This window comes from Myotis yumanensis, unplaced genomic scaffold (genome assembly GCF_028538775.1).
Source record: "Myotis yumanensis isolate MYYU_CA2020_CCGP unplaced genomic scaffold, mMyoYum1.0.hap1 SCAF_1, whole genome shotgun sequence".
NCBI classification, from domain to species: domain Eukaryota; kingdom Metazoa; phylum Chordata; class Mammalia; order Chiroptera; family Vespertilionidae; genus Myotis; species Myotis yumanensis.
This window is the reverse complement of record NW_027223752.1, coordinates 16,058,769-16,071,272: the sequence shown is the minus strand read 5'-3', so window position 1 is coordinate 16,071,272 and position 12,504 is coordinate 16,058,769. Positions and strand designations below refer to the sequence as shown.

At 53.1% G+C, this 12,504-nt stretch overlaps 1 protein-coding gene across 2 annotated transcripts in view; it reads right to left on the bottom strand.

Moving 5' to 3' along the window:
• Positions 1 to 222: 222 nt before the first annotated feature.
• Positions 223 to 12,504, bottom strand: part of LOC139010304 (legumain) — a 33,653-nt gene continuing 21,371 nt past the window's right edge. For both annotated transcript variants that reach the window (XM_070414572.1, XM_070414579.1), the window contains exons 3-14: positions 11,312 to 11,409; positions 10,262 to 10,343; positions 8,653 to 8,738; positions 7,454 to 7,529; positions 6,949 to 7,011; positions 6,119 to 6,185; positions 5,158 to 5,276; positions 4,982 to 5,071; positions 4,120 to 4,320; positions 2,521 to 2,691; positions 910 to 977; positions 223 to 648 (exon numbers count right to left, since the gene is read on the bottom strand). In XM_070414572.1, coding sequence (XP_070270673.1) covers positions 606 to 648; positions 910 to 977; positions 2,521 to 2,691; positions 4,120 to 4,320; positions 4,982 to 5,071; positions 5,158 to 5,276; positions 6,119 to 6,185; positions 6,949 to 7,011; positions 7,454 to 7,529; positions 8,653 to 8,738; positions 10,262 to 10,343; positions 11,312 to 11,409 — 1,164 coding nt within the window. In that variant the 3' untranslated portion in view covers positions 223 to 605. The remainder of the gene's footprint in view (positions 649 to 909; positions 978 to 2,520; positions 2,692 to 4,119; positions 4,321 to 4,981; positions 5,072 to 5,157; positions 5,277 to 6,118; positions 6,186 to 6,948; positions 7,012 to 7,453; positions 7,530 to 8,652; positions 8,739 to 10,261; positions 10,344 to 11,311; positions 11,410 to 12,504) is intronic.

Below are 12,504 nucleotides of genomic sequence, written 5' to 3'. Positions count from 1 at the left end.
AGAGGAGGAAGATGAAGAAGGTTCAGGGGAGAGGCAGCACTTCCAGCTACACGGTGAGGCTCTGTGAGGTGGAGGGCAAGGCACTGAGGCAAGAGGAAGAGCAGCCGCGGAGGCACAGGGTGCCGGCCAGCAGAGGGGCGGACGCAGGGCGGCCGGGAGGGAGGCAGGGAGGGGAGGCCAGGGCCTGACTGCAGAGTCACGGGCCCCAAATTAACACTCGGCTTCAGTTACAACCTTTATTGTCCATTATTGAGGAATAAAACATAAAAAGCAATCAAAACTTGTATTATTTTCTAGAAGTAGTTTTCCATCCTGAAGACTCGAGGCTCCAGCTTCCAGCTCCTCAGCCCAGAGAGTCTCTCGCTGGCTACAGCAGCCCAAGCAAACTCGCCTCTTAACACAAACAGGAAAAAAGCCTCCGGGGAAGCCAACAGGCCCTTCTCCCCAGCCAACCCTGAGGTTTCAGAGCATCACAGGGGCTGCAGGAGACAGGGAGGGGGAAAGGCGAGCAGGCCCTCGTGAAAGGCCCGGCCTCCCCTCGCTCCATCCACCTCCGGTCAGCGCACACTCCCAGGGACGGTGTTCACGCTTGGAAAAGCAGTGTTTCAGTAGTAGCCAAGGCACACCTTGTCCATGGACGATTTTATTCTGCAAGAAACAGGAAAAAGTTGGTGAAGCAGGTCAACTCTGGAGACGCAGAGACCACGTAGCCCAGCATGGAGCAGGCAGTCACTTGTGACGGGCCCGCCTCACGACGGCCACGGGGAATGCAGCTATTTCTGCTGCTTCCGCGGGTCACGTGTGGCTACAGGTGGAGGCAGAAGCCCAGCTGCCCACTGGCAGGAAGAACGGCGCCCCTCCCTTCTGCTCTGAGCGACAATGACCTGTAAGCGCCAGGCGCTGGCTCACCTGTCGATGGGGTAGGGTTTCTCGCAGAGGTTGACCAGCACGTACAGATGTCTCAGAGCGTACTCGTACTGGAGGGAAACAGACCAGAGACACAGTCAGCCATCCCCGCACCACGCAATCAGCTCTTCACTTTCATGGTGACAGAGGTAAAGCATCTTGAACAGTGATTCTTGACCTTTCTGGGGTCATGGACCCCCTTCCCACCTTTTGATAAGCTGGTAAGATTTATGAACCATCCCCCCAAGGCACCTGTGTGGGTGGGCAGGCCCCCGAGAGCACGCGGCCCAGGTGAGGACTCCTGGTGGAGACCCTCAGGCCCTGCTCCCTCTGGCACCCAGCACCTCTCCTGGCCACCAGCTTCTGTTGCTTGGAACCTCGTTCTGGGAGGGACACGCGGATGAGGGAGACGGACGGTAAGTGAATGCCAAGCTGGACTCTAACAGGCTAAGACCCAAATACCCAGGGATGCTCGTCCTGAAGAAAACTTCAGGGGAATCGGAGAACTCTCACGAGGAAAAGGAGGAGATTCACTGTGTGTAATTCCAGAGGCCAAAAGCATTGCAAAGAATATTCATTTAATAAATGGGAAGTTTTTAAATTGTTAAATGAATAAAGAGAGTGCTGTGTTAAATAAGTGAAAAAAAAAACCCAAAAGCTTCCTACTACCGGAGAGCTACCTCCCGTCAGGACCCCCTCCTTGGGAGCCCACGTGACCACGGTGTGCGCGTCACAGCCCGACGGAGCCTTCAGCCACGATGGAAACGTGCTGCAGGGTCCGTGCGGGAGCCGCTGCTCACGTGTGGCTACTGGACACATGAAGTGTGGCTGGTGCAGCTAAGGAACTGGGCTTCGCATGTTACTTCATCTGAACTATTTTAAATCTAAGTTTAAGTAGCCACAAGAGGCTAGTGACTACCATTCTGAAGGACACAGCTCCAGCGGGAGGGGCAGGCTCTCTGTGAAGGGCCAGGTGAGCGGGTATTGTGGTCTGCGGGCTGTAAGACCACTCAGCTCTCCTGCAGAGCAATGTGACCACCAAATGAAGCTGAGTCCCAATAAAACTTTGTTTATAAAAACGGGGGGTGGAGGGGACCCATGGGCTGCGGGCAGGCCTTGACCTGTGGGCCAGGTTGCTGACCCCTCCCCGGAAGGATCAAGCACCACGTGGTCCTGATCGGAGAGGCTTGCTGGGACCTTCCACCCTCAGCACCCGTCCTCCTCCATGGCCAGGGCCTGGCTTCGACAGTATTTCTTGGGGAGCGGCCAGAGCAGCTCCAAAAGGGAGAAGAACCTGTGTGGCTGGTGTGGAGGGCAGGGGTGAGGGAGGGTGTGGCAGGGGCAGAGGTATGAAGAGAAGGGGAGTGGAGACATCGACGGCTGGGGAACTCCTACCCACGGGGCCAGCACTATGGTCAGCGAGTCTGACAACCTTCTTCCTCTCACCCCTGCTGAAGGCCTCTGAATGAGCCCATTGTTCTCAGCCTGAGTGAACCCTGCGACAAGGTTCCATGGACAGCAGTGCTGTAGCTTTGGGTCAGGATGCAGGGCAAGGCCCCGCTGGCCCAGGGGAGCCTGGGTGTAGCCGCAGTGGCCCGGCCCAGCCCGGCTTACCGTGGGGGAGTGCCAGTTGAAGCAGTGCATGCGGAAGTGGGACACGGCGTCCTGGTAGCAGTCGTGCGCCGTGAGCGGGGCCCTCTCGGACAGGAGCCTCTCCGCCTCGTCATCGGACCTCGTGAGCAAGGAGACGATCTTTCGCACCGACTTCTCCATGATATGCCTGCTCTGTGAAGAAACGCATTTTTTTTTTTAAATGTATTGTACTTCCTGAGGCCTCTCTCGGGACCCTGGGTGGGTCAGGAGCTTCTCTTCCCACAGCCCCCACCCCTGTCTGGTTAAAACAGACGCCAACAGGTGCATCCTGCAGGCGGCGGAAGATGTGGCGCCTGTGACAGCCGGAGACCTTGAGAATCCCGTGCCTTTTAGGGGTTTCCTGGCACGACGGACACATGGCATCTAAATAACTTAGGAGCAGGCATGGGGCCCACGCCGAGGAAAGGAGGGAAAGGCTCAACTCCCACATAGACTGATGTCCAAAGGGTCAAGGGCTGATTCCTGATCAAAGACATATACCTGGATTGCAGGCTCGATCCCTGGTTCTGGTCAGGGCATGGCGGGAGTCAACCAATGGATGTGTCTCTCTCACATACTCTCTTTCCCTCTCTCTCTCTTTTTCTTTAATACTTTTTAAATCTCAGTGTTCATTTCTAATGCAGGAAATATTGATACAACCCACATTAATATTAGCTCTCTGGGGTGAATAATTTTAAGAGTGTAAATAGGTCTAAGACTAAAGAAGTATGACAATGCTGATCACACTGTGGCACGGACAAAATGCATTATGTCCTGGTTATTATAGCACGACAGTGCGAGAGACCAACCGCAGGGATTATCAGACACAGGGTGAGGGAAAGTAGGCTTACGTTGTTCCTATGGGAAATTACACAATAGTTACTAAATAACAGCACAAGAATAAACTGTGTTTCGTGCACTCACAACTCTAAGCCAACTGCAGCCCCACCCTGTATATGAATTTAAAACACATCACAGATGTTTCTCTTCCCTGGAAAACTCAGGCCACGCTCCACCCAGCACGTCAATCCCCGTGCTTGCCGACAGGGGACAGCGTGAACACAGAGCTGGCTCTGCTGCAGGGACCATCAGCCCCACCCAGCACCCCAGTGGGTGCCCGCCTGGGGGTGCTCGCCACACAGCTGTGTTTGCCAAGTAATTCTGCCAGCGCCAAGCAAGCGGACAAGCTACTGACAACAAACTCCGTGACCATAAAGGACAGCCCAAGTATTTTAAGGATTTTAGGCTCTGACTAGGGTTTCCTAAGGCAGTAGACATTTTAGTAGATTGGATTTAAAATATATAAATATGATTAATAACTCACCAAGCAGCAAAATGAAAATGTCTTCTCTAAGCAACCAGGTATGAAAGGGAAAAATGGGCTCTGGGCAGGACACAGCAAAAGGCCCTACCCCTTTGCTCCCTGCACCTGGAGGTCACGGTCATCCACCAATGAAGAATGAAGACCACGTCTGCCCTGCTCAGGGCCTTCTATCTACATAGAAACCGGGCAGCACTGGGGAAGGCTCGGGAGGCAGACCCAGCGCGCGAGGCCGGGAGCACACCCGTCCCAGGACTCACCTCCAGGTGCCTGTGGATCTGCTCGACAAGACGCCTGGACTCCTGCAGGTCGTTGGTGAGCATCAGCTTCCTCTTCATGATCATGAGGGGCACCTCGGGGCTCGGAGTGAGGTCCAGGTGTTGGACGGGAGGCAGGGAGATGGGAGCGCTGGCTTTGTGTTTCACACCCTGGAACTGCATCAGTTTCATGGTAGAGATGGACTGCGGGGGGGAGAGAGAGAGAGAGAGAAACTGGTTGGAATGGGAAGAGCAGATGGGCCAGCCTTACCCTGGTCCTGGAGGCCCACAGTTCACGCTGCAGAGTTTCGGTACCACTGAAGGGCCAGCCTCGCAGCCTGAAGACTGGCTGCGACCTTGTCCAGACGGCCCTGGTGAACCTATTTCACGACCTAGGACTCTCTAGGCAGAGTTGGAAGGGGAACATCTCTAACTTACAGCCAAAGGGTCAAGGTAACCCCTGCAACCTGCAGAGCGAGGCAGGACCCGGGCCATCCGAGGCGGGGGTTCTGTGGGCCCTGCCAGGGAAGCTGGAGCAGCTGCCGACGCAGGGACCTCCCCGTGTGCCTGGCCTGTGTTTAGTGTTTTTGATGCATGACCTTCTTGAGTGCCCCTAATTACCCCCCACGCGAGGGCTCTGACCATGGAGGAAATGGAGACCCAGGTTAGGTAGCTTGCCCCTAAGTCTCACGACTTTGCCAGTTTGACCCTAGCAAGGTCCGACTCCGAAGCCTAATCAGGTTCCCAGGATGGAGTGCCCATGAGAGGCAAGGCCACCCCTACCCCAGCCAGCTCTCCCCCGGGCCCCGCTCCTTCACCAAGACTTAACGTCTGCGACCAGGGACTGGGAACCGACAAGACTCACCTTGTTCCCATACTGCATGACGTGGCTGGTGTTGGTGTGGGTCTTTACCAGCTGGTACTGCTTGTGGAGAGTCTCCTTGGTCAAGTCCTCCTGCAAAAATGTGAACAGTAAGTCCCTCGACCATCCCAGCCTGAAGGCTAAGCCTCAGCCGGACAGCCCGCCCCTGCAGGGCTCACCACGTCCGAGTCCTCCATCCAGTTGACGCTGTACCAGTCCCCCAGGTACGTGGACCTCTGCTCATCGTAGTAACAGGCATAGGATGACTCGTCGGGATTGGCAGCAGTCGTTGCATAAACTGCGAGGGATTAAAGACACCTTTCAGCCACGTTTTATTCTCTGCTGTGGATTCCACGTGAAGCTGAGTCTTTCCTCCTTTGGTGCAAAGTGCCACCGCTGGTCAGCGCAGGGAGGGCAGGAGACGCCGTGCACCCTGCGCTGTTGGCTCAGTTACGATTACGCGACTCAAATGACACGTGGAAGGAGGAGAAGCCAGCTGATGGGCACTTGGTACAGCAATAAGCAGGCACGCGGGCTTGTTAGGACATGGAGCTGTTCTGGAATAACGCTGCAAGATTTTAACAGCTCCGGCAACTGGAAGAACACGCACCTCACTTAGTTTCTGGAGAAAGTTAACATTTATGGACGGAACAGGCTGGCTCAACCTCTGCAATAGCGACCATTCCCTATCTGTCTACCATGGGCTCAGAACTGTGCCTGACAAATGTTATCACATAAAATGATAAATACACAGGCGTTACCGTTATACCCATTTTACAGGCAAAATACCTGAGGGTCAAGAGGGTAGGTCACCTGGCCAAGACCAGAGCCAGCAAGCACCACGCCGCAGAGGACTGGGCCAGTCCCAAGACGGCGATAGTGGATCTACGGAGCTTTACAAACCCTGGACGAGCACCGTGACACTCACGTGCTGATTCCTTCTTCTCTGGCCACTAATCGCCGAGGACTAGAAGGAGCCCAGAGCTGCCCACACCTATCTCCCCACTTCGACGGCTGCCCTAGGCCCCGCTTATGTAGATGTCTTCGTTCTTCACAGTAGCAGAATCAGATTGACCAACTGCACCCTCCAGCCACGGGCTCACCCAGCCTGGCTCAGAGGCCAGGGCTCCCACCACCTACCATTGATGTCGGTGGGCAGGTGTCTCATCATGGACCCAGACTCGCAGGCTTCAATGTAGAACACCATCTGCGAGGTGAACGAGACAGGTGGCTCACCCCTCGGCCAGGCAGACGCTCCTCAAAGCTCCTTTGGCTCTGCCCGCTCTGACCCACCCTAAGAGTCTTTCGCTTTTGCTTTGGGAGACATCTCTGCTGCCAGAGGCTGCAGAAGCTGCTGCCACACAGACCAGAAGGACTCGAATTTATTCGTCACTGATAGAATAAATGATCTATTAGCTGAAATAATGCGGGGAAAATGGAGCCACAGACGATGCAAAGGACACTTTCACCGCCAAGCACGGGGAGATGGGGCGGCAGGCTGTCTTTCCTCGGTGCTACTGCATCTGGGCCTGAGCTGTGCAGTTTCTAATAAGGGTGCTACAGGCGAGCGAGGGCCAAGGTGAAAATAACATGGCGATATGTTCCTCCCAACTGCCCCACACTGCTGACAGTCCTAGGAGCAGTACTCCTCAAAGTACGGTCCCAGGCCCAGCAGCTCAGCGTCAACTCGAAGGCAAATTCTCAGGCCTCTCCCCAGACCTGAGTCAAACTCTGGGGTGGGACCCACACTCTTTGTTGCAACAAGATGCCAGTGATTCTGGTCTACTAGCTAAAGCCCTAGGAGCAGAAAAGGTCCATCCTGGGAAACTGACCGAAAGGGCCCCCTTTCCAGAAAACACCACCGCCCAGAGTCAGAGGCACGTCCCGGAGGTGGGCGCTGCGTCCGCTGCCTTCCTCGTACCGCCCCCCCCCCCCGCCCCCCCCCGTGGCCACCCCAAAGCCAACCTTACCTTTTGGTACTTTTTGTGTTTGTACATGTACTTGATGGTCTCATTCAGGTCCTTCACATGAAGCTGAAAGGTAAGAATACTGGCATTCAGATCAAGACCTCCGGGTAACCCACAATGAAGCCCTAATGCGCTCTGGAATTCGTATTTACCAATCCCCAGAAACGATCCTAGTGAGCCCAGCATCCACACGTCAGTCACCCAAGGTTTATTCACAGATTTAAAAAGGGCAGAACATGCTTCCGCACTCCTCACTGCCCAGAGCGTTCAGGGACAGGGGTCTATTACTGTGTGTAGTGCAAGGCTCCCAGGTGCTGAGACAGCCCCTGATGCAGTGATATGTGGAGAAATGTCGGGAAAAGTGGCCGGAGGGGGTGCCCCGGGTAGATTTCAAGCTGCTAAATGTGTGCCCCACACACCACCCTGGTGGGACGTCGGGACCCACATCACGGGTTTAACGGCACCACCGAGTTCTGCTCCCCATCCTCGTGTGTTGAGGAAAACTCACGTCGTCGTTAGGAAAGGCCAGTAGTCCAGTAGCTCCGTGATCAGTGAAGTAAACAAACACATGATCCTGGGGGCCGCTGCCACGAGAGAACGAGAGTCAGAGTCCACCGTTTCCTATTCTACTTCTCTGAAAAGTCGACCTTACCCGTCCACTCCCACCCCCCGCCCCCTCAAAAAAAACAACACAAAAAACTAAGAAGTTTGAGGACTACAGCCCCCCACCCTGGTACAAAGAGCAACACAAGGCCTGCCGACCTCTGACCAGCTGCGTGTTATACTGAGCACAAGGCATATCCTAGGGCCTGGGACTGCGTCAGGCCTGGGAGGAGACCCGTGCTGGGCAGATCACCAGACAGACCAGGTGCGATTTGCAGAGCAGGATCCTTTGGCAATTGGGCCTCATCCCAAGCAGTCACATGCTCTAACCAGATGTCCCCCAAATGAGTAAGGGAGTCAGGACACACATCCAAACATGTCCTGCAGCTCCAGCTCCCTCCGGGCCCCGGGCCTGCAGTCAGGGACCCCACCTGCCCACCCTCACCAGGGATTCCACTTGGGGCGCTGCTTCAAGGCTGCAGAAATGTGCTAACTACCTTGGAACCAATTCGGTGCATCCCACACAACTGTCCGTCTTTGCTCTAACGCACATGAGCTTACTGTGCCCAGGCCTCCCTAGAGTGAGAGAAACAGTGCTGTTTGCCAAGGACCTGGGACTCTCTGAGGGCATGCTTCTAAAGGCCCTGACATCACGTGAAAACGCTACAGAAAGAGAAGCTAAAGAGGACACATCTCTCGCCCACAGGCGGCGGGGCAAGCACTGGTGTGAGCTTTCGCACCGCAAAGGTTAGCTCCGGACTCATGAGTGCGCTCCCCCGGCTGCGCTGCCCTCTGGTCAGAGCACAGGGCTGGCGGCAGGTGTGGCCCGGTGACCCGACAGCTGCGGGGCTTCACACCAGTCTCGGGATGTGCCACTGGCCGTGGAATGCACAGCACTAGGATCCGTGACGGGGCCCGGGGTCACAGGGTTAACGGGGTGCAGCGATGGGCTGCCAAAGGAGCCATCCAACCTGCACGGCCGGTCTTAACTCAGGACAGAGCTCCCTGCTCTGCCGTTTCCCAAGTCGGGAGCCAAGACCAACTCGATTCTGGGCTGCCAGGTCATTCAGAAAAGTATGATGGCGTAAAGCGAGCAGGCATTACCTCTTCAAGACCTTTCCGGACCCTATGCCCTTCACTGCTTCTTCATCGCCTCGCAGCACAGCAAGGAAATTTTTCGGTGTGACATCCTGCAAGGAAGTGGGAGTTGAAGTCAGGCGTGTCATTCCAAATCAGAGGCTTGCTGAGTCTGTGCAGACCCGGGCCACCAGCCCACACATCTCCAAGGCCCGAGGTTTAAGAGCAAACGCTTTGGAACCAAGGAAGACCCAGATAAGGGTGATGTCTCCAGGGCATGTGCATGGCCTCTCCTCAAAGAACATCTCGTCTTTGGCTGACGCACTGAGCAAGCCTGCGTTCCTTCTCGGCATTAGAAAGGCCGTGCGGAGGGACCCGAAGGTGCCGGGCAGTAGGGTAGGAGGCAGACGAACAGCATACCACCCGGGAGAAGGCAAAGAGGCAGCAGGAACGCCTGCACTGGGCCCATCCCTGCCCAGCTTGTCGCCTAAAAGGCCAAGTCCCGAGGACACAGAATGTCCCTAAAGGAGATTTTCTAAACTGATACTCACTCATTAAAAACAAAGCAACACAGGAAAGCACCAAGGGGAACAAAAACCCACCACCTCGATTCCAGGCATTCCGCGGGGTGGGGCCAAAGTAGCTTTACAGTTGTAAGTACGTGAAAGTTTATTCTTTTATTATTCTTTATTAATTATTGTATTTTTCCCATACAAACAACTGTGAACCTGTAAACCTACTTTGGCCCCACCCTGTAAAATTATGTAGAAACAATTTCATAAAGAAGGGATCGTCCATATTACATGTAAATTAAATTTGCCGAAACCGGTTTGGCTCGGTGGATAGAGCGTCGGCCTGCGGACTGAAGGGTCCCAGGTTCGATTCCGGTCAAGGGCATGTACGTTGGTTGCGGGCACATCCCCAGTAGGGGATGTGCAGGAGGCAGCTGGTCGATGTTTCTCTCTCAACGATGTTTCTAACTCTCTATCCCTCTCTCTTCCTCTCTGTAAAAAATCAATAAAATATATTTTTTTAAAATTTAACTGTACTTGAATTTAAGAGAGAACGCTGAAACTGAAAGGACTGCTCAACTTCAGAGAAACACTTATCACCAGGAATATCAGTTCCTGAAAGATCCCTCTCATAGTAAGAAAAGGAGATGATGAAGCCCAGCCAGAGTGGCTCAGGGGTTGAGCGTCAACCTATGAACCAGGAGGTCACTGTTTTATTCCTGGTCAGGCCACATGCCCGAGTTGGGGGCTGGATTCCCAGTGTGAAGAGTGCAGGAGGCAGATGATCCATATATGTCTCTCACTGATGTTTCTCTCTCTCTCTCTCCCTCTCTTTCTGTCCGTCTCTCTCTTCCTCTCTAAAAATCAATAAATATATATAAAGACTGGAAACTAAAGATTGGTAGACTACAACTTATTTCTTACTTTTTCCTTTCCTTTTTTCCTTCTACTTTCCATCAAAGCTCTCAAAAATTACTCAAGCACAAATCCTAATTCAAACATGAACCACCAATCAGAAATCAGTTTAGTGAGGTTCTGATGCCAGAAATACACAAAACAGGAAAATCATCACAAAAATGAGAATAAACGCAGCCGGCACCAAGGCCACATGCTGCCGGCCTCACCTCCCCGGTGTAGTCCTTCAGGACCCCCTTGTACACGTCCGAGCCGTTGGGCCTGTTGATCACAACTCCTGGAGTGGGGTTGCTGAAAATCGAAGGACACAAACTCTGACATGTCTCTGAAATCTCTCTCTTCAAAACTACGCCCGTTACACAGAAAGACAGTAACTGTCTGTCTGTCAAAGACACTGCTCATCGCCCGACGGTCACCAAGTGCAGTGATTTTAGCAGCTTGGGGATCCCGGTCATCCCGCAAGTCAAGCTCTCGGCAGGAGCAGTGAAGGCCGAGTTCTGACACTCAGGACAGGGACCAAAGCCTAGGTGTGCCTGGGCTCCCTCCCGCTGGAAACCACACACATCTCGGGGCCACGTCTCACAGAGATCTCTCAGAGCAAAGCAACGTGTAGGGAAAGACGGGACACGTCTGGTAGGCGTGGCACGCATCTGCCTGGCAGACAAGGACGTTAACAAGAGAGTTTAGGCGTTAAAGCTCAGAGTGGAATCTGAGCTGCCCTGTGATCTCGGGAAGGGGCAGTGGCCTTCGTGGGGGCCACAGCGGGTGACCAGGAGCAGAGGAGACTCGCACTGCCTAGGTTTCGTGCCCACACTTGCTGTTCCTCCTCTCCTCCAGAAGTCAGATAAGCAGGCGCGACATAACTATTTGTAAACGTAAATTAAATGAGTAACAGTAAAACAGGCACATAAAGGTGGTGGGATCCACCCTGCAAACGAGCCCTCTGCTTATAGGTTGCGGAGGGGTCCCCGCCCCCCATGCTGTCCGCCTGCTCGGAGGTTAGGGACAAGCATCTCAGGACCCAGTGACCATGTCTCCAGGCGGAGGAGGAACGTATTGTGCTTTCAATGCTCGAAAGCGCCAGCCCCAAACCCCCTTCGGCACCCACTGCCCATGTCCCTGCCACTGCCAGGGTGCTCCAAGCTATGTGCAAAGCTCTACGTGAAGCAGCCCTGTGAAATTCCACCTGCGAGTCTGTTTCATCCCAATGTGAGGCCACTGGTGTAAGGACGCCACCCGCGAGAGCGCTGCGTACTTACTCTTCAGAGTTGGCGATGTCATCGTACATCATCACCACGATCTGCTCGTCGGGAATCCCGTTGCGGTGGACGATCTGGTAGGCGTGGCACGCATCTGCCTGGGAAACAAGATTTCAGCAAGCCTTAGATTTTGCCCAGGAGGAGGCCAGGTTTGGGGTTCAAATGAGCAGCACGTTCTTTCTCCAGGAAGGCATGCTGGGAGTCGCTCCCTGTTGGCCAGGTCTTTAAATTATTTTAGAAAAATATACACTTGTATTTTTGCACTCAATTTTTTTAAATCTCACTCCGCCTCCATTATCCAAGCTCTTATTCATCAGGCAGTTAACATATATGTGGATTACATGCACACACGCACATACAAACCACCACCACTGCATCCACAGGTAACAAGAGCCTTTAAAAGAAAACCAGTATTATGTCAGATTTAACTCACCCTTACAGTGATGGTGGAAGTGAGCAGACACACCCACCAACTCACCTATTATTTATTACTCCTGTCTGAACGCAGGCTCATTAAAAAACAAAAACTTAAAGAGTAAATCTAACAAAATCAGTGCTCACACACTGCAAATTCCAAGATATTGCTGAGGGAAATTAAAGATCTAGACCAGTGGTTCTCAACCTGTGGGTCACGACCCCCTTGGCGGTTGAAGGACCCTTTCATAGGGGTCGCCTAAGACCATCCTGCATATCAGATATTTACATTATGACTCATAACAGTAGCAACGTTACAGTTATGAAGCAGCAACGAAAATAATTTTATGGTTGGGTCACAACATGAGGAACTGTATTTAAAGGGCCAGAAGGTTGAGAACCACTGATCTAGACAAACAGAGGCATCTTATATTCATGGAGCAGAAGTCTTAGCATTAGTAAATTTTCAAAAAAAGATCAGCAGGTTTTTGCAGAAATTGACAAGGATGATCCTGAAATTTATATAAAATTGCAAAAGACCTAGAATAGACAAATTTTGAAAAAGAACAGAATTGGAGGACTTTCACTTCCTGATTTCAAAACTACTCCAGGGAAAGAAGTCTTTCAACAAATGGGGCTGAGACCGACTATTTGGATATCCACATGCAAAGAGATGAACGTAGGCCCTCACTTCACTCTCAACACGAAAATTAGGTCAAAGTGGATCATAGACTTAACTGTAAAGGCTCAAACAAAGCTGTTGGAAGACAACAGAAAAT